At 38.7% G+C, this 22,151-nt stretch overlaps 1 protein-coding gene across 4 annotated transcripts in view; it reads left to right on the plus strand.

Moving 5' to 3' along the window:
* The window catches only part of SPOPL (speckle type BTB/POZ protein like), a 60,451-nt gene that overhangs the window by 21,287 nt on the left and 17,013 nt on the right, over window positions 1–22,151 (plus strand). For 2 of the 4 annotated variants that reach the window (XM_027884273.1, XM_027884274.1), the window contains exons 6-11: window positions 2,719–2,896; window positions 2,992–3,047; window positions 4,573–4,695; window positions 5,901–6,043; window positions 6,129–6,182; window positions 8,272–12,544. In XM_027884273.1, coding sequence (XP_027740074.1) covers window positions 2,719–2,896; window positions 2,992–3,047; window positions 4,573–4,695; window positions 5,901–6,043; window positions 6,129–6,182; window positions 8,272–8,416 — 699 coding nt within the window. In that variant the 3' untranslated portion in view covers window positions 8,417–12,544. Of the gene's footprint in view, window positions 1–2,718; window positions 2,897–2,991; window positions 3,048–4,572; window positions 4,696–5,900; window positions 6,044–6,128; window positions 6,288–8,271; window positions 12,545–22,151 lie in introns of those variants that run through there. The other 2 variants (XR_003571280.1, XM_027884275.1) reach the window with 2 other exon arrangements.

Genomic DNA, 22,151 nt, shown 5'->3' on the forward strand with positions numbered 1-22,151 from the left:
GGATAAAGGAAAAAATGGCAATCCAAATATTATAAGAATTTATTTAGATGTGTGATTCTAGCTCTTCAGCCGTCATTAGAAATAACAGGTGTTGTTGGAAGGACCTGTTTCTATAGACAAGTCTGAAGTTTTTGTCCTTTTAAAACTTAATTTTAAGTGCTAATTCTGTGTTTGCCTTCCTACTTGTATCATGGTTGGAAAACCGACTTACCACTTAAAACTGCATTGCATGAGACTGGTCAGACACAGCAGGTATTTAGTAAAGGCCGCTGGTTACTGACTGTGTTGGTTGGCTCTTCTTCCTGTGGGGTTGCAAGAAGATTATTTGGTCATCTTTGGCAGCAAAAATATTCTGTGTTGCCAAAGGTTCATAAGATCGGCTGGATATGCCCTTGGATTGGAACCTGAAGGGTTGTTAAGTTTAAATACTCTGTAAAGTCTGGTGCTGCCACCCACGAGTGGATGTGTGAGTAAATACAACCTCAATTGTGCTTGTTGGTGTTTTGTTTAGTTGGGTTTTTTTTAAGTGAACTGATCTTTGTTTCACTCAAATCTCCCTTTCTGTGTAATCTCAAAAGTACTGAAGCCTTGCAAGTGTTTTCATTTGCCAATGGAATAGTATATTCTCTGCAGGGATGTTTTTCCTCACGAGTGCTTTCACAGATCTCTTACCTGGCTTAGGTTGAGATTAGTCTAGGGAATCACATCTTTACTATTGGATCACCACAGATTCAAAATCAAGAAAATTATATGAGTTAACACAGTGATGTCTCACACACACAACTTGTTCAAGTTGTATTTTTAATAGTTATATGAGATTAACCTGGTTGGATTTCAGCCTGATTTAAATAAATTAAAAAAGAAGAATGCAGTTGATTTTAAGCATATCATCTGGACAAGTGAGGTATGAAGTATCAGACCCCTGCAAGCCTTTGTATGTAGAGTATTTGAAAGTTCTTGCTGTTTATAGATAATACATGCCAGGCCACTCAGATGCAGGAGCCTTGAATTAAAATTTTGCTTGGGCTATATGATAAAAGTGTAGTAAATTGTTGTTTTGCACAACTTTCAATATATACTAGAAAGCATTCTAAAATGGAAGCTCAAAAGGTCAGTAATCAGTTAAGGTGCACGTGTAGAGTGTGTGGATGACCTTCCTAATCACTGTCTGTAGCCACCAAGAGGATTTTGAGTGGACAACTGGGATCATGAACTTTGAGTCCAGGTTCTAGAGAAGCATAGCTCTCCTCTGGCAGCAGCAGATGAGCTTGGCTAAGCTAAAACTTCCTTTATGTGTATGTTTATCTCCTCAAATCATTGTGTGTGAAAACTGTGAAATAGAGAACACAACAGCTCTATAAATTTTTTCAGTGTTATAAATGTACAGTCGTACTGTGAAAAGAAAAATTTGAAGGGCTTTGGGTTTCTCTTCTTTTTTTCCTTTAAAAGGTGGAAGAATGTAAAGCAATATCTTATATTCACGGGGGGTAATGGGTTGATACAGGGAATTATGCAATGACTCAAATCCCCAAGCTGCTGTCATAATTGGATCATCTTCCTCCTCCTCTGGTCTGGAGTTTGGTTTGCAGTGCTCCAGCTTGCTTGGGAAGCTTAGCTGTGATGTTTTTGCTTTATGCCAGATTTATTCCAGATGCTGTGCCTCTGAAAATCACCCAAAGCCCCGATCCAGGCAGTGTCAGCATTTTCTCTTAACATATATCCCTAGTTTTCTGTATTTGGGAGATGGAGTGATCAAGCTCTTGTAACATGGTTCTTTACAAAGGTTTTGTTCTCAGGTGTGTGCTCTCAAACAAGAGGAGCAAAACCTGCTGAGGTCTTCTGTTTTCCCTCATTAAAAGGATTTAGCATGTGAAGATCCCTGAAGAAAGCAAGTAGGAGTGCTACTGACCTGTGAACTTCTTATATGAAAGACTTAAACATGGAGAATAATGGCAATATATTCACTTCAAATACACATTTCACCATTTTCTTCAGTAGTTCTGTACAGAAATTACATCCTGTGAGCATGCCATTCATTACTGAAGTTACCTGCTGCCTCTCGCATTTTGAAAATAATGGCTTTTAATCTTGTTTGGAAAACAATCACTTGTGATTCCTGCCTCAGCTGGACACAGTAAAAGGAGATAAGGAAGGAGCTGTTACTTGCACTTAGTTTGCATTGTCACGTTGCAGGTTAAGTATGAACTTACTGTCATTAGAATAAGGGCTATCTGATTAAAAATTTTTGTGGGTTATCCATATGAAACTTGTCTGTGCCTTGTGATTTTGATGATCTGTATAAAATTTTGTATGTATTATTTAAGTGTGAAGTGTCGAACTCTTAAATTAACTCTGAAATAGTTAAAATGTTAAGCTTTTTTTTTGATCCCTCTGATATCCTAAGAACCATATATCTCCTTGACTTATTTACTTTGGCATTTCTTTCAGGTAGCATGTGCTATTGTGATCTTTCTTTTTGTCTTGGTTGGATAAGTAAACAATATTAGAGTCTTTAATTAAAGCCCTATTTGTTTTATTTTACTCAAAAGTAAACTGTAAAACATTGCTTTATGGTTCTGGTCTAATGCCAGAAACATCACATGTTTTTTTGCTTTGCTTTGGAATTACTGAAATTCTAGCAATAGGTACTGTAATTTAAATATTATTATTATTGACATTCAGTTATGAAGGAGTTGTCTTGCTGTGATTTTCTGTTAGGTAAGCGTGGTCCAAGACTCAGTAAATATATCAGGACAGTCTAATACAAACACTTTGAAGGTACCTGAATGTCGACTAGCAGAAGATTTAGGGAATCTCTGGGAAACCACAAGATTTACAGATTGCAGTTTTTATGTAGGAGGACAAGAATTCAAAGCTCATAAATCTGTCCTTGCAGGTACTTTCTACTTTTGTCTCGCTATTATTTTGCAATTTAAATTGCTAAAAGTTTCAAATTTGATGATATTTAATACTGAACTTTTCTCGATGCAGCACGGTCTCCAGTTTTTAATGCAATGTTTGAACATGAAATGGAGGAAAGCAAAAAGGTAAGCTTTACTGAAAATTTTACCTCTACTTTGTGAAAAGGGGAAAACTTGCAGAAAGCTCAAGGTATTGCAGATTGAGGAAGATGAGAATGGTGGGATGGTGCATGAGGAGAGGAGGGGCTGCTCCTGAATTCTCTCCTGCTGAGTTCTGAGGGAGTTTGTGTAGATAGAACAGAGAGGTGCTGTAGGACTTGTTTTTTCATGTACTGTCTGCCCTAGATGATGTTTCTAAACATTAGCTGCTGCTGTAAATGACCTGGTAATGTCTGCCCCTTTCTGCTTTAGTTTTTATCTTCACATAAGCTGACTGACTTGACTAAGGTTCTGCTATTGTGTATTAAAGCATTTTTTATGGTAGCCAAGAAACAAGGGGTGAATTATGACTCGAATTAAGCCCTGAGGCAGTGAAACACTGCTTTTCTTTCACAGCTTCTGCAGGCACTTGACCTGTATAAGTGTTTTGGATGGATAGTTAATCAGCAGAGAGCTTCTTCTGCTTTTATGCACTTGATACCTCCCACAGTGAGGAGCTGTTTGTGTTTTTCATGAAAAAGAATATCAAAAATAGGAATAGATGATCATCACTTGTTCTTGAAGGCTGCAGGATGCCACTGTGTGAGCAAATAAATCAGAGGGATATGGTGCTGTAGTACAGTTGAGTTTCACAGACATGGCACTTCTCCAGTTTGGAAACTTTCACAGGTGGAATTGGAATATTTGAAACATTTTATTGAGGTTTTTGGGCTGAAAGAAACCCAGCTATGTTACAGCTTCAGTAATGTGCCATGCCGGGCCTTTGTTGTCTTGTTAGCAGTAAATCTCCAGCACAGCCCAACTCCTAAACAGTGTGATAGGGAACCAGAACACACCAGTGCCTCTTGTGTGCTCATGGCCTGTGATTTTTGTACTCCATTCAAAGGTCTGGTGCTTCCATCTCCATCTCTGACATCATTTCCTACTTCCTTAGTTGTCTGTAGGGAACACTATTGTAAGATTGGGTTAAACATGCAATACTACTGTTGTATTAGGATGGTCTTCAGCTACATGGTGTCAGTTCAAAGTGCTGCTTTGTTTGCTTTTTTGGATTCTGAGAACAGAACATAGGATGTGTGGACACAGTTGGAAGTCAGGCAAAAAGTGCCTCAATTTGTTCTTTCTGCTGCCCTGACTTCTGATATTCCAGATTGGATAGGAAACTTAGGAGCATTTTTAGATATTCCTGAAACTGTGTCTTGATTTTTATGTACAACCTGTATGATGGATTCCAGAGTTACACATTTCTAGAAAGAAAGTTGCAATTACTTTTTATTGCTGAGGCTTTTCCAACTGCTTTCCACCTGACTTTTTAAGAGCTTTTTCAATTGCTTTCTGCTTAACGTTGTTGGATGTTAACTTATATTTGTAAGGATTTTGTATGATGGATGGCAAATAAAAACTTGTAGTGTGCATGCAGATGATAATGGATATTCACTTTAAATTTGTAGCTAAATTTAAAAGACTTTTATTGATTCTTGTTCTTTCCCAGAATCGTGTAGAAATAAATGATGTAGACCCTGAAGTTTTTAAAGAAATGATGAGATTTATTTACACAGGAAAAGCACCAAACCTTGAAAAAATGGCTGACAATTTGTTGGCAGCTGCAGACAAAGTAAGTAATTGACTCTGAAGTTCTCAAAGTTCATGTTTGCTTGTGGAATGTTATTGTAAAAAAAAAAAATCTTATTTTGATACATACTTTGATTTTTTTTTTTTAAATATGAGAAGCAGATCTCATCAGAAGTGAAGAAAGATGGGGAAGAGATTTTTTTTTAGCAGTAGAAAGCGGATAAATCTTTCTTGAACAGATGTGTTTCAGATATGTATTTACTATCAATTTTTTTTTTTATAAATTGGGGACTATTAATATGATTTGGAAAACTGATCTTGAATAGAATACATCCTAGATCATTGTGTACTTCAAGAAAATTTATACAAATTCCTGAGTTAACTGTGCACCCCAAAGTACTGCTGCGTTAGAACTTTCATCTTTTTGACTTCCCTACAAACTTAATAATTCTAATCTTTTATCTCTTCCTTGTTGGGATCTTGTCTACCCTTTAAATTGTTGCTCAGTAGAAAAATATTTTTTCTACTGTGATTTTTGAGATAAAGGGACTTGCAGCAGCTCGGCAATTAAGGTTATTTTATGAATGATGGCCTTTTTTGGGGAATAATTGATAAATGTAGAGACTATTATAAGGTACAGTTGTAAGATTGTCTGCATAACCAGCAAATAAAAATGCAACCTGTTCATACTGTGTCGTCCTTCAAAAAAAGAAAAGCACAGTTTATTCATACAAAATATAGTGTGGGAATGCATTTGTTCCAGGTTGAATTTCTGGTAGGCTGTGTCAAAGGTATGACAGAAATTAGGAAATTCAAAGATGGGTTAACTTGATACAGGCTAATGTATTTTCCCTTGGACAGTTTGATGAAACTCTCCATTATATAATATCTTGCCTCTTGCTTTGAGAAAAGAACATGTCTAATTCTGATTTTGATAAAGAGCCCATGTGTGTTCCCCGCTCTTCCTCCCTTACCCAACTGAAGGGAGTTGAAAACTTCTGAGTTAGTTATTTTTGTTGTTTTAATGAAAGTTCTGTGGGTGAAGTGTTTGATCTAGTGCATGTCTGACGTTTGAGAACTCTTCAGTGCAGCAGATTGTGTTTTGAAGTACGTGTTTGGAGGAGGTTTGATGTTAATCTTGGGGAGGCACCAAGCGTTTCATGACTGGAACTGTCTTAAGAGCTGTGGAGATAAGGGCACGAGGAATGAGTTTGAAGAATGATTAGTGTAGTTTCTCTCTTTCACCAGTATGCACTGGAAAGGCTGAAGGTGATGTGTGAGGAAGCACTCTGCAGTAACCTCTCGGTAGAAAATGTTGCAGACATTCTTATCCTCGCAGATTTGCACAGCGCTGAACAGTTAAAAGCACAAGCAATAGACTTTATTAACAGGCAAGTACTATTTATGGGACTCTTAAATACCTTTGCATTTATGCTTTGTGTACCTTCTCAATATTGGCACAGTTCTCTCTTACAGGTGCAGTGTTCTTAGACAACTTGGGTGTAAAGATGGGAAAAACTGGAATAGCAAGTAAGTTTCCCTGCCCCACGATGTTCTGTACAAACACTGCTAAATAGACTGCAGATCTTAAGAACTGTTGCTTCATTTCCACACTACTGAGGCCTGTCACTGACTGTAAGTAAAGTAGGATTCAGCAGATGCTACCCCAGTTATGATTGTGACTTCCCCTTTAAATGATAGGGAATGTTAACTGCCCTCCAGTACGAGAACCTGGCAATAGCTGGCTTTTATTCCCACTCCTAGGGACATTGTGCTGTGAGATGGTGGCAGCAGCCTTTATAAGGGAAACCATCCTCTTCACTAACCAGGTTTGTGCCTGGAGGAGTGATAACCCCAGCAAGTCTTGGTTTCAAGACTTGCTTAGGTCAGTGTGAGCCCGCAGTGTTGCCTGAGCCTGCAGTATTTCCAAAGACAGGAGGGCAGATGCTCTTTTTTGCCTTTGGGGACATGTTTGTGCACCTTCCCACATGCCAGCACTGGTGCTCTGGAGGCCACACAACTAGTCAGGCAGGTCCCTTGGATCTGACTGACTGAGAGCTACTGCCTACACTGGAAATAGGTTGAGACTGTGTGGCTCAGACTGTGATTGCAGCAGCAGCTCAAATGAGTCATGGGGTAGAAGACAGGAGACTGGAATAGCCAGTGGTGGGGTCAGACAGTAAAAGAATTTATTTATTACTGTCTGGAGAAGTTAAAAGCTGGGTTATACCAGTTAGTTTAAATTAAATTAGAGTATTTCTCCTTTAAATATAAAAGGCTTCACAGGCCTAATGATTAAGTATGATATAGAAAAGAAGGAGCTGGTGGGAAGTAAATAGTAAAATACCAGTAATAAAGATAAGTCAGAATTTTAACTATGTAAACTAGTTGATGTATTTATCCTCCTCAAGTGATTTGGAAGTTCCTGAGCTGACTTCACTCTTCAATAATTGCTAGTTAACATGCTGACCATCTTTGCTTCAGCTAAAGCACCCACAGTAAATCAGAGAAATAATGTGAGAGGGCCTGGCTTAATTTACTGACTGGGCACTGGGAAGTCTGAACTTTGGTATTGTTTCTCAAGGCACTTACCTCTACTGACTTGCAGCAGAAGATTAAAGACTTGCATTAGAAATCTGCCAAAGGTGTTTTAGAGATCATATGGTATAGAGGTCAACTGCTAACTTTATGCTTGATAATGTTCCTGAAACAGTATGAGGGTGCTCATGAAAGGCTTTTGAAAATGCAGAGCAGCAGAAACTTGGGACTGATGCATAAGATGTTAGTTCCAAATCACAAATTTATCCTGTGTCAATGCAGTATTCATCCCAACCAGTGTGATATTCTTCATGTGCAGGGTGAATTTTTTTGCTTTTGTTCTATAGTATTTCACCAAAAAAGTAAATATATACCTTGAGTAAATGCATAGTTTTTAATCTCCTGGATGTCAGTGTGATACTTGCTGAAATCTATTGTTGTTTTTGTGTTAGTTAAAAATCAACAGTGACCACTGAAAGCCATTTTGAATGTAGTCTATCATCTGTAGGGTGAATATTCCCAAGTATGCTCTACTGGTACTGAGACTGCAGACTCCCAGCGAAGGGTTTTGTAGCCAGCCAGCTAATCTGTCTTCATGGCTCTTTATAGTAGATGAACGACATCATTTTTGCTGCAGTTTCAGCTGATTCATTTTGTCATCCTTCTCTCTCCCCAAATTGAGCATGCCCTTTTATGTAATGAGATTATCATGTGTTGCCTTGCTTTTTGTCTCTGCTCTAGACCTCATTTTCCTCTAGTTTTCCCTCTTTATTTTATTTTTTTTTCCTGAGCAATTTCGAGGTGGTTATCCTAACACGGTGCCCAGTATTGGATGTAATTCTCTAGCTGAGGTCTTGCTGGTGCTGAGTAGAGCAGAATAAATACCTTATGTCCTACATCTGATTATGATGATAAACCCATATTGCAATGTGCCGCTTCTTTCCATCGACATCCCTACCGGCTTTCACCGTCTTGTCATTTTGCAGCGGCTCTTCTGTGCTAGCCCTGCCTTGCCTGCTCTTCTCCGCTGTGCCTTTGGTTTGTAAAATTGTGTGACTGTTCTTAATGCTTCTGTTTTCAGCCAAGCAACAGACATAATGGAAACAGCAGGCTGGAAGTCCATGATCCACTCCCACCCTCACTTAGTAGCAGAGGCCTTTCGCGCACTGGCGTCTGCACAGTGTCCACAGTTTGGCATTCCACGCAAACGGCTAAAACAGTCATGAAATCTTCCATGAACTTTAGAGAAATTGGACTGACTCTCTACTCCTCCATGTCCAGAGGTGTTTTCACAAAGCATAACAAGAGTTTTTGTTATCCTTGTCCACAGAACAGAAGCTGAAAAAGCCTATTGTTTGCTTTTCAGATGGATAATTTATGGTTTAATCCTCAGCTTTAAATTAGACTGATTAATTCACTGAAAGGCCTTAAATTATCTTCAATGACTCTCTAGTCCATATAATCTAATGTATCTTGATTTTTTTATTATTATTTTTTAATGTGCCTTGTCTTTTTGACTAGGCTCTGCAGGATTGCACTAGCTCCATAATGCAGTAAAGTTGAAAACTGAAGATTAATTTTTGAAAGGGATCTTCCATTATTTTCAGAAGAAAAAAAAAAAAAAAAGAAAGATTATAGTTTGGTCCTGTGCTAACTGGAAGGTTTTGACTGGCCTCTTACTGAAAGCACTTGAACCAGAGGCACATCATGTACCCTAGACAAGTGCTAAATATAGGGAGAGCCTGTTTACCTTCAGCGAATGCCTACAGGCTATTTATGGCAATATACTGCTTTGAACGTAATTTATTTTTCATTGTGGGGGCAAATATGCAATGGTTTGGCCCAAAAATGTATTTTCATTACAGTTTGTAATGCTTATTGTGTGTGTGTCAAAGCTGTCCAAGCAGTGAAAAGAAACACAGAATAAACCTCTTGCTTGTGTTTCTTTACGGTCCATCATTAGTTTACATTTAATGCAGAGCTGAACGAGAGGTGAAGAGTTCAGTGTGAAAAGGAATAGTGTTGTTATATGGAGAAATTATATCCCATGTTGTATGGTTACATAGAGAAGTAAAGGACGCATAGAATGACCAAATGTAAATTGAGGAAATGGGCCAAATGGATTCTGAATATGCACTTTTAATGTGTAACTTTTATATGTTGTGTGGTACATATATATTTTGCTTTTGATGAATTAATGAGGTACAGGTAATTGTGGCTTAACTTTTTAGATACATTTTAAGATGCCCACAGCCACATGGGATTTAGTTTTGTTAGAAAAGAGAGGCATGTCTTTTTAAGACTCAGTTGAAGGTGGCTATTGCAAGCTTTCATATTTAAGTAACAGAATATTTTCGCTTATTTGAAAAAGGCATGTGAATGGTAAAAACTTTGAAGGGATTTTTCCCATCTTGACTTACGTGCACAGCTTCCATTAACACCTGAGGAGGCTGTGCACACATCGAGGAGTATTTCCCTGAAATGTCAGATGGTATTTGCAAGCAGAGACTTGCTCAGTCTTGCATTTCAGTTATTGTACTAGCATTGTGGATGGTATTGAAATTCTGCATAATGTGAAAAGGATGAAACATTTGTAAACTGCTTGTCACGGGCCAGTTCTTTGTTATATGAACCTTAGCTTTAATATCAACATCCTCAGTGTTTGATAGCTTTGTTTACAATTGGGAGGAAAAGTCTGCAGTAGTGCACACTCTAAATGTTCCCTGAGTTATTGCATTGAGTTTACTGTAATAGTGATAATATGCTGTATTTCTTTTTATTTGGGAAGACTTGGGTTTAGCAGTGGGGAATGAGAGGAGATCTCACCTAATTTATAAAATTATTTGCATAAGGGTTTGAGTTGGCCTGTTAAAAAAAAGTTACGCAGGGAGGAAAGAGGAAGAATTTTGGATTGTTTATTATCTTAAAATCTGTCTCCATCCTCATTTCATTGAGACTCACCTGAATTGCTCTGAAGGAAATTTTTGGAGGAAAGAATATATAGTTTTATACTTTGGCTTCTTATAAAGCATTAGCAAAGGTAAATAGGAAAAAAATGCCCAGTCCAACTTTGAAGACTAAAACCTCTAAACATGCATTTTCTTCTTACCTTCTGACTAAATCTTTATGATGTGTAAAATCAGAAACTTTAATTAGTACAGAAGGCATCAAGTTATATATTTGCAGGGATTTATCCTTTTACCAATTTTTAAGTATTTATCTGAAATAAGGTCTCATAAGCATTCTCCACAATAAGAGAGTAAAGGCAGTTACTCCAAAATCATGATTTTTTTTTGCTGCACTGTAATGCGTTGGGACTACAGACCCTCGTGCTGATCACTGTAAAACTCGCAGCTCTTCACGTGCAGGGTGACTTGAATATTTAATGCTGTAATGATTGCCCAGGTCAGCCTGTTCTGAGGTAACAGCATACAGTAATCAGATGGAAAGCTTAAGGATTTCTGTGAATTTTTTATTTTAAGAAGCTTAATAGCACACTTTGTACCAAAAAATGTCAGGCACTGTGCTGTAACATCATCTGCATCGTAGAGCGTCCCCTTCTCCAGTCAGGCAGTGTAAACCATATGTTACACTAACAGGAAAAAGCCCAATGGTGATTGATCTGTTTAGATTTCATTTTATTTATTATGTATGTTTTCAAGTTTTGTCAGCTCTTAAGAAAAAGGTAAAACCGTTGCTGTATTCTTAAATGAGTGCACTAATTATTCACCTCTTTAATTACCTACATGCAGTGTTCTCACTGGAACGGGACAGCTGGTAATTACAACCTTCTCCTTCGGATTCAGTAGCTTGGTTTTGTTCCCCACACCTCAAGAACTTGCCCTTCAAAGCCTCAGTTGTCGGTTCAAAGTGCAGCAGATAGAAAAATCTATCTGAATCAACGGACAGACTTTTTTCAGGCTGAAACCTTAGTTTTGTGTTTTGTTTTGTTTTTTTTTTCCTTAGTTTTCTATCCAGATTAGGACTATGACGTATGAAGGTGCCATGTTTTGGCTTGCCAACACTACCCTCTCAGATAGATGTGAACCACCGCTTCCTTACTTTTCTGGGGAGAACCCTGCATGTGTCCTGTGTGTGCGTGTGTGTATGACTGTGCGGTGTTTTGTTTTTGTTTTTGTTTTTTTTTTGTCAAGAATGACTTTCTAAAAATAAGGACTCAATTTGCTGTTAAAATGCTGTTATGTATTATATATATATATATATTTTTTTTTTTTTTTTGCTTCCATTCGAGCCTCTCCTAAGGAGATGCTTTGGGTGGAAGTTGCTTCAATAAATAATCCTTATTTCCTAGTCCATTTACTGCATGCAGAAGTATGAACACATTGTGCCTTTTTAGGAAACTGTTGCAATGAAGGGAAGGTTTGACAGGATACAAGGTCTTTGTGAGAGGTATTTTTAAAGGTGAAGGAGAATGCTATTTGCTACTCAATTGAGATGGAAAAGTTGCATGTTGATTCTTGCTTCCTAAATTCAGTTTCACCCAGATAGAAACTACACAAACAAGTGGAATAAGTATTACAGATAACAAGTTGAGTAGTGGTATCATTTTGTGAAATTGTGATAATATTTGCTGTTACAAGATAAACGTGTATGTCAAAATGTGATAATCATGGACACAGAGTTACTCTAGTTCTGATGTTTTTTCTAAACATTGAGTATTTAGTATAAAATTCACCTTTGCACAGAAGATCAGTAGAAGACCTACATGGAGATTATGTTCCTTTTAAATCCTCACAGCAAATTTTCTCCCTTGGGAGTATAAATGATGTGCAGTATTTGAAACTGTGTTTCATGGAAGACAGTGAATTGAAAATGTGAGGTATTGCTGCCTGAAATGTCGAATTTTGTTGAATTTTACAGTTGGTTAAAATTCGTAAGCTTAATTGATTTATTTATTTTTTTTCTAATTGACAATTGGAATGTTACCTGTCCTCTTTGTCTGGTGTTGATAGTGTATTTAGTGCAGAGCTTGGCTCCTTAGCTAGCAAGACACTTAGTCTCATAACTTGGCTTCTGCTTACAGTAAATGGACTATGTTTGTAAAGGGACTTCACAATTTCAAGTGTTTTGCAAGGAACTTCACTGTATTTGTAACCTGGTTTTTGAAGGCTTAAGATCAATGAGTCCTATTTTAGAAATTAAACCAGTGAAATGACTTAGACCTGTTTTGGGGTGGAAATGATTAAGAGAATTCAGATATGTAAACAGTTGTATCAAACCATCCAGCCTTTTTTTATCAGCTGATGTTAATGGTGAAATACTTTTTGTACCTTGTTGCTGAAAATATTTTTGCGTTTCAGCACATCAAGTTACAATAAAGTTGTTACTTATACAGAATGTGTCTGTCTGGCTTGTATTTGTTTTGTTGGTTTTTTTTCCCCTGTATCATCTGTTCCCAATGACTGCCTTTGCTTTGAGAAAGGTGTTTTACCAGCACTGTGAGTCCAGTGAAAAATATACAACTGTGCTTTTGGAAACCTCTTTTGGGGAGGATCGTCTTGCAGCCTTGCTTTGATCTCCACTAACTTAGTTATTTTTCCATTTTGACACTTTCAAGTATCTCAGAGCTCTGAACAGCTTAACTTGCCTACCTGAGAAGTGACTGCCTTTGCACAGACTCTCTGTCAGGATTGATGCTTGGTGGGTAGAAGAGTTGGTGCTGTGGTAATGAAGATGGGCTTTGTGGGTTTTAAGAGATTTGCCTTCTTTTTCCCTCTGCCATCAAAAACTGTCATCTTTTGTCCTGTCCAAGAGTGTAGGCTTATAATGACCACATCCCACAGGAATGCTGTTTGCATTTGTCACAGGAGAAGTGGTTTGTAAGAGTAATCTCTGTGGGGAGTTCATGGGGTTTAATATGGTTATAAACGTTTTGCAATGATGTGTAGGACTGTTGATATTGAGAGGTACCTCCTGCGTATTTGACTTTGGACGCGCTGAACTCCAGAAAACAATGGATGCCAAGGTAAGTTATTTTATTAAAAGTGTTTGCCTGTAGGTACACGCAAACTTCTGAAGGTTTAACAATGGTATAACTCACACCTTCACAGGCAGCTCCAGTAACCTGCAAGGGAAACAGGACTGTTACCACTGTGAGTGGTAATGAGAATTATTTGTGCAAGTCCAACTTTTTGAAATGAGCTTCATCTTTTAGGTAAAACAAATATTAAACTTCATTATTTCTTTTTTTAGAAGGCTGTATTTTTATCCCTAGTCTTTCTGAAGTAATTTTTCTTCTGAGATGTTTATCTTGTCATCGTACAAAAGTTTTCTTTGTTATTCAGCAAAATGGATTCAATGAGCATTGATTTAAAAAAAGCACCTATTTTCTTTCTAAAATGAGCTCTAATAGTGTTTTGTGAGGAAACTGGGCGCTTAAAGAAAGCTTTTCTCCTTTGAGATGAATACTTCTGTTACGAGTGTTTTACAGTGTCAGTCCAGTGTATGTCCTTCTCTTTTGTTAAAAAGGGAAGACTCAAATAACAAGTTGGTAATATATGCTATTAGATTAAAAACCATCTCTTGCCAATCAGAATTGCCCATCCTGCCATACACATTGAAGGGACAGTTTGATGTCCTACAGAGAAGTGCCATCTTAACCAGTCCCTGTTACTGCCTGAGCAGTCACAGGTGAGAAATGCTGGTTAAAGTGTGTCTTTGTGCCACTTCTCCAAACTTCACAGCATTAATGGTTTTCTATGTTTTAAAATAACTTCTGTTACTATTTAAGTCAGAGTATTACCCATTTCATTACAACTTTAACTTACCACGTTTATTAAGTTAATTAGATTAACAATCAAACTGCTTCCATTATACACAAATAACTTTGCACTTAACATTGTGATAGGCTGGTAACAGGAAGTGCTGTTAGTTGCCATTGAAAATTAGAGTAGTTTTGAATAGTTTGTCTTTCTGCAAACTTGTTGGTAATTTTCCACTAGAGGAACATGGGTTTTGCTGTCAATTTTGAAGATTCCTTTTGTACTCTTAGAGAAAGCCGGAAAAAATACAAGTACAGGAGTGGAATGAAGCATTTCTGATGTATGATGCAAGGAACTTGCTTTTTCCATTACGAACACTGCATCTAGGCAAAAAAAATATCAACTGTGAGATATTCTCAGCTCTGAGAATTCCTGAGTGCTTTGGAATGGCATTCCAGGGGGTGTCAAATAAGTTATATTTTAAACAGTATGTGAAGTTGATGCTCTAAGTGCAAAATTGGGTTTCTCATGAGTCAAGTATAAATAACAGAAATGAGCTTGTGATTCAAGACTCAGGAGGGAAAAATAACTTTGCAGAGTTTTCTTGGCCTTGGCTTATAGAGAAACAACCAAGAGTGCTTTGAGTCCTCAGTTAAAGTATTTTGAAGGAGCCTCGGAGCTGGTGGTGATTATCATCCTGTCAAGCAGGGAGCAGATTGGACTTCTTTGAAAACGTTGCCTGACACCGACGTTTTTGTCTTGCATTCTTTAGCAGGGTTTGGAGCGTAACAGCATTTTTGTGCAGGTACTGTATTTCAATCAAGGGTTTGTATATAATGAGTGGAAGTCTCTGCTTTGCCAAACTTATGCATGTTTCATGCGTTGGCAGTGATAGTCATGTAGAAAATAAATTGCACCGTGTCAGACTCGGCGCTGCTGATCAGGATGGAGGTGGCTGGTGCTGCATTTTAAGCAGTTACAGTTTTTGACTTCCCACGTTTCTCACTGCATAGTTGACTGAGCCATTTCAGTTCCAAAAGGTAAATTTTGAAGCATATGCAGAAAAGATTCTAATAGTGCGACATCTTAAAGGGTAGAAGCTTTAACTGCAGGCTGACCCGTTTTAGCAGGAATTGCCACGTAAACTCTTTTAAATTTTCCATTTTCAAGTTGGTGACTTTCTGTAAGCTTTGAAATTAATTTCATGTATTATGTACACAGTTTTCTAACCCAGCTGTGTTTATCGAGTCTTGAAATTTTAAAACAATCCGCCTCCTTGCTACTGAAGTGTTCAACTGAAATGTTTACCTTCTGTGGTCAGCAAAGACTGAATCTTGCTTGGGTAGTTGTGCCATCTCCAGATTAAGAGCTGTGGTGTTGTGTTCTCTGTAAAGCCCACACCATATGTTTTTAAATGGAGAAAAAAAAAAAGTCTATTAAATATTGCATCTTCTCCCTGTCACATCTTGCAGATGGGCTGTTCCTATCAGACACACACATAAAGGAGTTCTTCCACTACCAAGCCTTCATTCCTCCCTTTCAACAGGACTGGGGTTTATTACGCTGGATCAAAAGAATCTGTACCAGCACAACTTCCCTGGGGAGGGTTATTGCAGGGCAATCAAGAGAGGGACATAAAATAATATTTTTTTTGTGTGTGTATTTATTGGCTTTTGTGGTCAAGGTGAATTGGAGACGTAGGGGTGGAGAAGTGTGGGTATCTTTTTGGATTCTTGAAATGCCTTGTTGTTTATCTGCTGTGGTAGTTTTTACCACTCAAATAATATAAAGAAATACAGGATACCTAGTGAACCTGCAAACGCCTAATACTGAAATATCCCCAAGTTCAGTTTTTCCTGATTTAAAGAAATAGAGATGTAAATTTTTCTGTGACAGTGCCTTTTAACAAAAATGTGTGGTGTCAGATGTAGTTAATCTCAGAGAAAACTGTAAAAGGGGTTAAATTGTGTACTAGATTAGGAAAATATGCAGTATTTTACCAGTAATGCTAGAATAGCAGGCATCTACTTTTGACAAGCTGACAGACCAGAGAATTGAAACTTAATGAATCTTAATGCTTTCTGTCATGTACTTCAATTTTCTCAAATTATTTCTCCAATTAGTTCTAGTCTTTGTGAAAGAATGATTAATGATAATTAATACATTCTTTTAATTTGCATATTCAATCTCCAGTGTTACTAAAAAATACAGATTTGTGTATGTGGGTGAGGCACGTTTGTCTGTTATTTCTTTGGGGTGTTGGGGTTTTTCAGGTTTTCAGTTTTGTACTTCCATTTGAACAGGGAGAATATGGAGGATGGATTAGGGAGTTTAATGTACTCTTTCCACATAAATGATTTGGGCATAACCCAGATCTTCAGTCTTCCCTGTAAAGATGTTTTCCCAGCTACTCTTTAGTGGATAGGTAGGGAATGTGGGGATGCAAAGCTGTTGCCAGGAGCTTAACTCATCCTTGAGTCTACATCTGAAAACATCTACATCTGCAATAGAGGGCTTCTGCGCTTCAGAGGTTGGCTTTGGTTTGTATATTTTGTTTTATTTTAAGAGTTTCTGTATGCCTCCTTTATGTTGTCATTCAGTTTTGTTCTACTCCTGACATGCACACATGGATGGATTTATCCAAAATAGATCATGATCTGAATTTTGTGTTTGAAATCAGTAGAGCAGCATGAAGTTTTGAAAGCCATTGTTTTTTGTCTGCATAGGAACTCAAGCTTTCCATGCAGCTCTGCAGGAATCTAATGTTTGACTTTAAAAAAGACACAACAACAAACAGAAAAAACCAGCAATTTTTGCTTCTGCTAATTAGTCTTTTGCCTTCTGATACAATGCTCATCCAGAGGAAAGAACTGAGACCAAACAAAGGTATTTTTTCAGTGGTAGAAAAATGGCACAGTTGGGGAAAACTTTGTTTCATTGGCACAAAATGAAGATTCAGCTTGAAGAAATAGAACTTCATATTTGACAGAACAGAGATTTTGTGTGAGGGAGATGCTTTAAAGCTACTAATGCAGGAAAAACACCTTTGGGGCTGTTCCTGGGGCAGCTGTGACTGCAGCTCTCCTGCCCACGGTGTGGAGGACTCGTATTTCAGATATTTGTTAGGATAACTCATGGTTGGAAGCCTGCAAGAGTGGCAGGCTCTGTATGTCTGAAATGGCATTTCTTCAAGTATCTCTACAAACTCTTCTTCTTTAGACACACTTTATCATAAAGACATGGAGTGCTTGCCACTTTGAACTACTTTTTTAATCAATAAATACTTCATTCCAGTTGTCTTGCCACTCATTTAGTTAAATATGCGGTGTTTGCTGGGGCAGTGTGCCCTGGTTATATTCATCTCTGAATATTCTGCACCAATTTTAATCAAAGTACTCTAAGCAGAATGTAGAAACTGGCTTTCTGGAAGAATTATCCCCCCCAAAAAATAGTATGGAGGCTTCAGTTACTGGAAGGCTGCAGTTTTCCAATAAGGTGATATTATGGGCAGTTTAAAAACATAGAGGTAAAAAATGTAGGTATTTTATGACTCAGTATTAAGAAAAGGGATGTTAAAGTACAATTTGGGGATTTTTTTAATAGTCAGCTGTTGAGGATACTCCATGTGGTATAAATCCAAGAGCATCTAGAAGTTGGGCACATTTTGTGTAATAAATAATCACATCCACACTCTCGGTTGTAGTCATACTGTGAACAGTTGCTGTATTTACTTTAAGTCAGTGCTATCATCAAGTCCATAATCTTCCCTCGTGGCTTGTTTGCAGAGAGCAAACTAAACAGTTGTTCCTGATTTCTCTGGATAAAAATATGTTAGAGGAAGGTGGTGTTGCACTGAGACTGTCCTTAACAATAATCCTTGTTAGTGTTTTAGCACGAATTACAAAGATGGAAAGAAGCTTTTCCTGGCATGAATGGGGTTTTTTTTTCATACTTTAAAGATGAGCCCAAAGCTCAGGGCTGGCTCAGCAATGTTCAGTGCCACAAGGACAGCATCTTTAATGAAAATAAACTTTATTTACCTGTATGTAGAGATTCTTATCACAGAACCACCAATGCTGCTGGCACAATTTTGTAATCTTTACTTGCTTTTTGTAAGGCTAAACTTTGTCAGAACTGGCTTCTGTGCCTGCAGATACACAGGGTTTAAGCATCTGTAAGGGAAATGCCAGTTCCCCAGAGGAACTGCCTTGGAGGGAAGCAGAGGGTGTGACTGGCTGGGTGGAGCTGAGGCACCACTGCTCACCTGCTGAGTAGCTGATACCCCTGTATGGGGTTGTCAAGAACTGTTTGTTCAGCAAGTGTGGCTTAAATAGGGAAGTTGGGCGTGAAAGAAAGAAGGCGTTTGTGTTGCCCACAGCAGTGCTCTCCAGCAGGGCAGTCTCAAATTTTGGGGATGGGGCCAACTGGTGAAAATCCCAATAACTGACAATTCTGAATGTGTCACCACAGTTTTTACAGTACTGTTGTATATTTACTACAGCTGTAGTCCCATGTCTTTGGGAAGTGCTGGATTTGGTGTTAACTGCTTTCTGCTTCTGGAAATGGCTCCGTGTTGGCTTAGGGTGGTTCAGAAAATCCCCACTTGCAGCACACTCGGGATCCAATGGAGCACTTCATTTAATGGGTGGGAATTTCTGGATTATGAATTGTTCCTGGGTACGTAAATCAGACGATTCAGGGAGGAAAAGGCAAAGGCCATCGTGATGACGGTACAGTCTGTCTTCTGAAAATGTTAATTTGGTGGAATATTTCCCTTATTACGAAAATGCATCAGGCAAATACACTTGCATATTTTGAGCTTTAATATACTTCTTGTATCCTGCAGTAGATTAAAATGTCAGTCATATTCTCCATATTTCATAGTCCCCTAGAAGCCCTGGGGAAGGTGCACATGTCTTATGTTACTGATGTCCCACCAATAAAACAATCCTCTAGAAGGAAATCTGTGCAGGCTGTACAGCAAGATGTCAAATTAATTGTACTGAAATAATGAGTTAGCACCAAATGCTAATTAAATATTGATGGAAGTCATACTCTCAATTATCTTCATTATGGTGCAATGTTTTATGTAGACATGAAGTGCTGGGAAGGTGGGCATGTGTTATTATTAGTCTTGTCATATAAAAATATTAGTTATTTCTCCTCTCAGAAATTCACTTTAAATGCACCGGAGGTCCATGTATAGTATCTTTTTGATGGAGTAGAACTTTATTTAATAAAGTTTTTTGTGTTCACCCCTTCTTCTTTTGAAGGAGCCTTGAGGTCAGAGAGTGCAGCATAGCAGGGAGAGGAGTCCAAGGTGTGAGCCTGACAGCAGGAGATTGAGCTGAAGCGCAGGGGTCTGGTAAGGGAGGTGTAATCCAGATGTTTTGCTTTCAGGAGAATGGGATGAGCAAGAGCTGCTCCCTTCCTCATATGCATTAGCACTGAGGAAGAGGCTTTTAAGCCTGAGAAGTTAGAGGACTTTTTTTGGGAAGGACTTTGTTACTTGAAAACAAAAGTCCAGGACTATTTAGACTGGAGACTAATTAGATGATATGTCCCAGGAACAAATGCAAATACAGTTTTATATGCAGTTTCCTTTGGGGAGAATGGACAAACTTACCACCAAATTCAGGGGTCAAACAGGTACTATAGTGTGAAGTCTTGTTCCTCTCAAGGCCCTTTTAGACTCTGCTAGAAAAACAAAAAAATTAATTCCGAGACTTCCGAAGTATTCCTGGAAAATGCTGTCCTAAAACATTTTTTAATAGGAATGTTTTTTTTCATCAATAAATAAAAATCATAAACTGAGGTGAAAATTAGTCCTTTCTGCAGACTTTGTGGAAGGAAGAAGCTTGTCCAGGACTGCTTGGATGGGCCTTCTTTCCCAAGCTGGACTGGAGAAGAGGTCTGCCTGCTATCTCTGTGTGAGGCAGTGGTAAATTTGTGCTAGTTTGGAGGGGAAAAAAAAAATGTTTTGGTGCTTTTCTTTTGCCTCTTGCCTTTAATTGGCAAGCTTTGCAGCAGGTAAGCATTAAGTATGCTCCCAGCAATGCCTGTGTGATGTTCCAGTGTGTCCTGTGCCTCCATGTGGTGCATGGGCAAAAAAAAATCCCAGTCCAAGAGCATTGAATGCTCTTTGTCACTTCTAACAGCACTGGAAGGTGAAGAGTGGAGGCAGGTGTGTGCCCATAATTGGGGAGGAGGGTGCAAAGCTTTTTATTGTAGAAGAGTGCAGCCTTAGTGCCATTGTCTAAGTGTAAATTGTTCCTGAAGGATAACTCTGGTATTATCCACGCTGGAATATACGTGAATCCAGTGAGAGGCATTTTCAGATTACCAGTGGTGAAGCGTGGCAGAGCAAAAGGAGCACTTGAGCTGAAGAACAGATAATACCCAGTGGAGCAGAACTGCGGCACCAGCTGCTGAGAGGGTAATTCAGTGCTCATAATGATTTCAACTTCTCTCTAAAACTATCACTTTGCAAGTATCCCTCATCTGAAGTACAGAGTTTCCCCAGACCATCAGAATAGAATCTCTCCACACCCTGAGCATGAGAAATTAATGACTGAATATTATGCTGAGAGCCATTTAATTAAAAACACTTTCATTAATAATGCAGTTGGAGAGTGTATGTGTATTATGTAATTAAAGATAGTACATCAGTAAATGATACTATGCAAAACCAATTCAAAAAATTCAAATGAGCTGGTGTAACATAAGGAACTCAATTCAAGTGGGAATAAAGTCTGTGTGAAATAAGCTCAGAGTTTTTTCCTGGAAGCTGCAATTAATCTGCTTCTGGCAACACAATTCAGTACTCGTACTTTAAATAAGGGGCTGTGCTTGTTTGAAAAGATAACTGGGGTAGTGAATCAAAATAGATTTCCCTCTCCACTTTTAGCCAAATGTAAGTATCCCTTAATGTCTGGACACAATGATAAGCTCGGCTGACCTCGTGGGTCTGGGCTGCCTTGTTGCCATTCATCTGTGATGCTGTTTTTGTTTTCAGCAGTCAGGTTGTGCTGGGCTCTGACCAAACACTGTGCGCCTGGTATTTATCATAGAATTGCTTTAAAACCAGGAGAAAAAGGTGGAAAAGACATGTTTTTCCTCTGGGACAGAGCAATCTCCCTGTCTGGCATCGCCTCCAAGGAGCTGGTGTGAGCAGGCATCTTGTTTTCCCAGAGTACTTTGGCTAACCCAAATCTTCAGTGATTGAAGTCAGAAACATCACAGTTAAATATATCTGACATGAGAAGTGGATTGGAATTAAGTAGCTCTAAGTACTATCTAATAAATAGGCTGGCTTATCATCTGCAATAAGGCAACTTGAAATATTTTTTAATCCTTTGGTTTACCTGCTCAGAAATCTGTGTTAAATTTTCTGTACTCCCAGGACAGCAGTGCATGTCTGCTCAGCATCGCCTGCTTCAGATACACTTTTCCACCACCTCTTCTTTTAAGGAGTAAGTACTGTTGGTTTAGAACAGACTGATGGCTCCTCTCAGAGCAGTTCTCCTGCTAAGCCAGAGCGCACGTGCTCGTGTTCAAGTTAAATCAGCTTGACATGTTTTGGATACCTGAACTGATTTTTTTAAAGAGATACCTTTGTTATGATCTAGAAGAGCTCAGGCTGAGTTGCATTTCATCAGGGACTTTTAGAATGGGGATGGAAGGTGATGTAATTGCTGTCCACCCATCTAAAACCCTCACAATTGGGAAGATTTTCTCATGGCTGCTTAGATGTTTTGTTACTTCAGTCACAGTCATAGAATGGTTTGGGCCAGAAGGGATCTTAAAGATCATCGGACACTTTCCACTAGACCAGATTGCTCCAAGCCCCATCCAAACTGACCTTGAACACTTCCAGGGATGCCACAGCTCCTCTGGGCAACCTGTGCCAGAGCCTCCCCACCCTCACAGGGAAGTATCTCAGGGATGAAAGCAAGGATCACAGCAATGCAGAAAACATACTGGGATGTTGCAGCTCAGCAGTGAGAGTTTGTTTGAGCTTGCCTGGGACTGTCTGAGCTGTGGGCTCTGAAAAATTGTTGACATATGCCAGGGACACCCACAGAGTGTGGGCACCTGAACTGGGCTCTATGCCCTTTGTCCTTTCTTCTGGGTGGCTGGGTGCTACCGAGCACAGCAGAGCTCTTTCTTTGCCTGCTTTTGGGAGCTGGCAGCATTGCTGCTGTCTGTATGGTCTCCAGAACAAAAGATCCCAAGCCTT

The sequence above is a fragment of the Empidonax traillii genome, unplaced genomic scaffold (genome assembly GCF_003031625.1).
Source record: "Empidonax traillii isolate 1590-97213 ecotype Southwest subspecies unplaced genomic scaffold, ASM303162v1 scaffold142:size1213974, whole genome shotgun sequence".
NCBI classification, from domain to species: domain Eukaryota; kingdom Metazoa; phylum Chordata; class Aves; order Passeriformes; family Tyrannidae; genus Empidonax; species Empidonax traillii.